General features: G+C 34.5%; 1 protein-coding gene across 1 annotated transcript in view; it reads right to left on the bottom strand.

Moving 5' to 3' along the window:
• TCEB1 (transcription elongation factor B (SIII), polypeptide 1 (15kDa, elongin C)) overlaps positions 1-1132 on the bottom strand; it is a 19129-nt gene that overhangs the window by 5785 nt on the left and 12212 nt on the right. The window contains exon 2 of the mRNA XM_004679793.2: positions 1005-1058. Coding sequence (XP_004679850.1) covers positions 1005-1008 — 4 coding nt within the window. The 5' untranslated portion in view covers positions 1009-1058. The remainder of the gene's footprint in view (positions 1-1004; positions 1059-1132) is intronic.

The following is a 1132-nucleotide window of genomic DNA, read 5'->3' as shown; positions in this document are numbered from 1 at the left end:
TTAAGGCTTATTCTAAAAATTCAGGAAACCCTGGAAAGAAGTACAGAAGATGACCTGAAGTACTATTCAAATACAAACTTGTACTTATTCATTCAACAGTCAGTTTAGAAATCTCTAAAATTAAGATTAACGAATATCAACATCACTTATATACTACTGCTGTCGAAAATGTTTAACCTGGGGACTTCCCTGGTGGTGCAGGGGTTAAAGTCTCAGTCTTATCAAGCTATCACCAGTCACTGTAGACGAGTTTGATCCCAGGCCATGGAGATAGCCCACAACACAGCAGACCCCTCCTGTCCCGGCTCTCACCCCTTCTCTCCTCAGCAGTATATCTCAGTAGCTCCACCACTCTAATCCCCGCCCCCACCTCTGGCCTACACCCCAATTTTTGTATGCAAATATAAAGAAAGATAAAAATACTAAACTAAACAAAACAAACAAAAAAAACAGGTTTAATCTGAATCTAATCAGGAGGAAACACTCAAGATAAATCTAAATTAAAATAGTCCAAAAGATATCACTCCCCCAAAATAGGGAACTATTTTTAAACACAAATATACACTGGAAAAACAAAAATGGTAAAACATTAACAGTTAGAAAAGCTATGCAATTTATTATTTTTTGTAACTGTCCATAATAAAAAGCTGGGGGGACTCAAAGATTCAAGTAACTTCTAAATTACTGACACCTAAAGTGTACAAATTTTTAGTAATTTCTGCCAATCCCAAGAACAAAAATTATCAGTTATTTACACTTTCAGTATTTTTTTTTTTTTGGCAAGCTAATCCAATATTGAGCATGTCTGTGGGGAAAGTTTGCAATTTCTTAAAAGACAATCATAATGATATAAATCTGCCTTTCAGAAATAAACTGCTGATTTAAACAACTAATTTCTGTCTATTCTGTCTTACTTACATTCACTGATCTCTGAAGATCTACCTTTGAAGAAGAAAACTAAGCCTTTATTCACTAAAACACCAAGTTCTTTTCATATAACTTACCCATTGTGTTCTTATGAAACTCCACTTCACTTCCAAAGGAAACTTAGTAGTATCCTGAAAACATAACAATGCCATATTATTTAATGTCCTTGGTGTTACAGATTTTAGAACTTTCTCTGCAGTGCAAG

The sequence above is a fragment of the Condylura cristata genome, unplaced genomic scaffold (assembly GCF_000260355.1).
Source record: "Condylura cristata isolate star-nosed mole 26May11 unplaced genomic scaffold, ConCri1.0 scaffold00009, whole genome shotgun sequence".
NCBI lineage: Eukaryota > Metazoa > Chordata > Mammalia > Eulipotyphla > Talpidae > Condylura > Condylura cristata.
The sequence above is the reverse complement of the archived record's forward strand: the minus strand, read 5'-3'. Positions and strand labels throughout refer to the sequence as shown.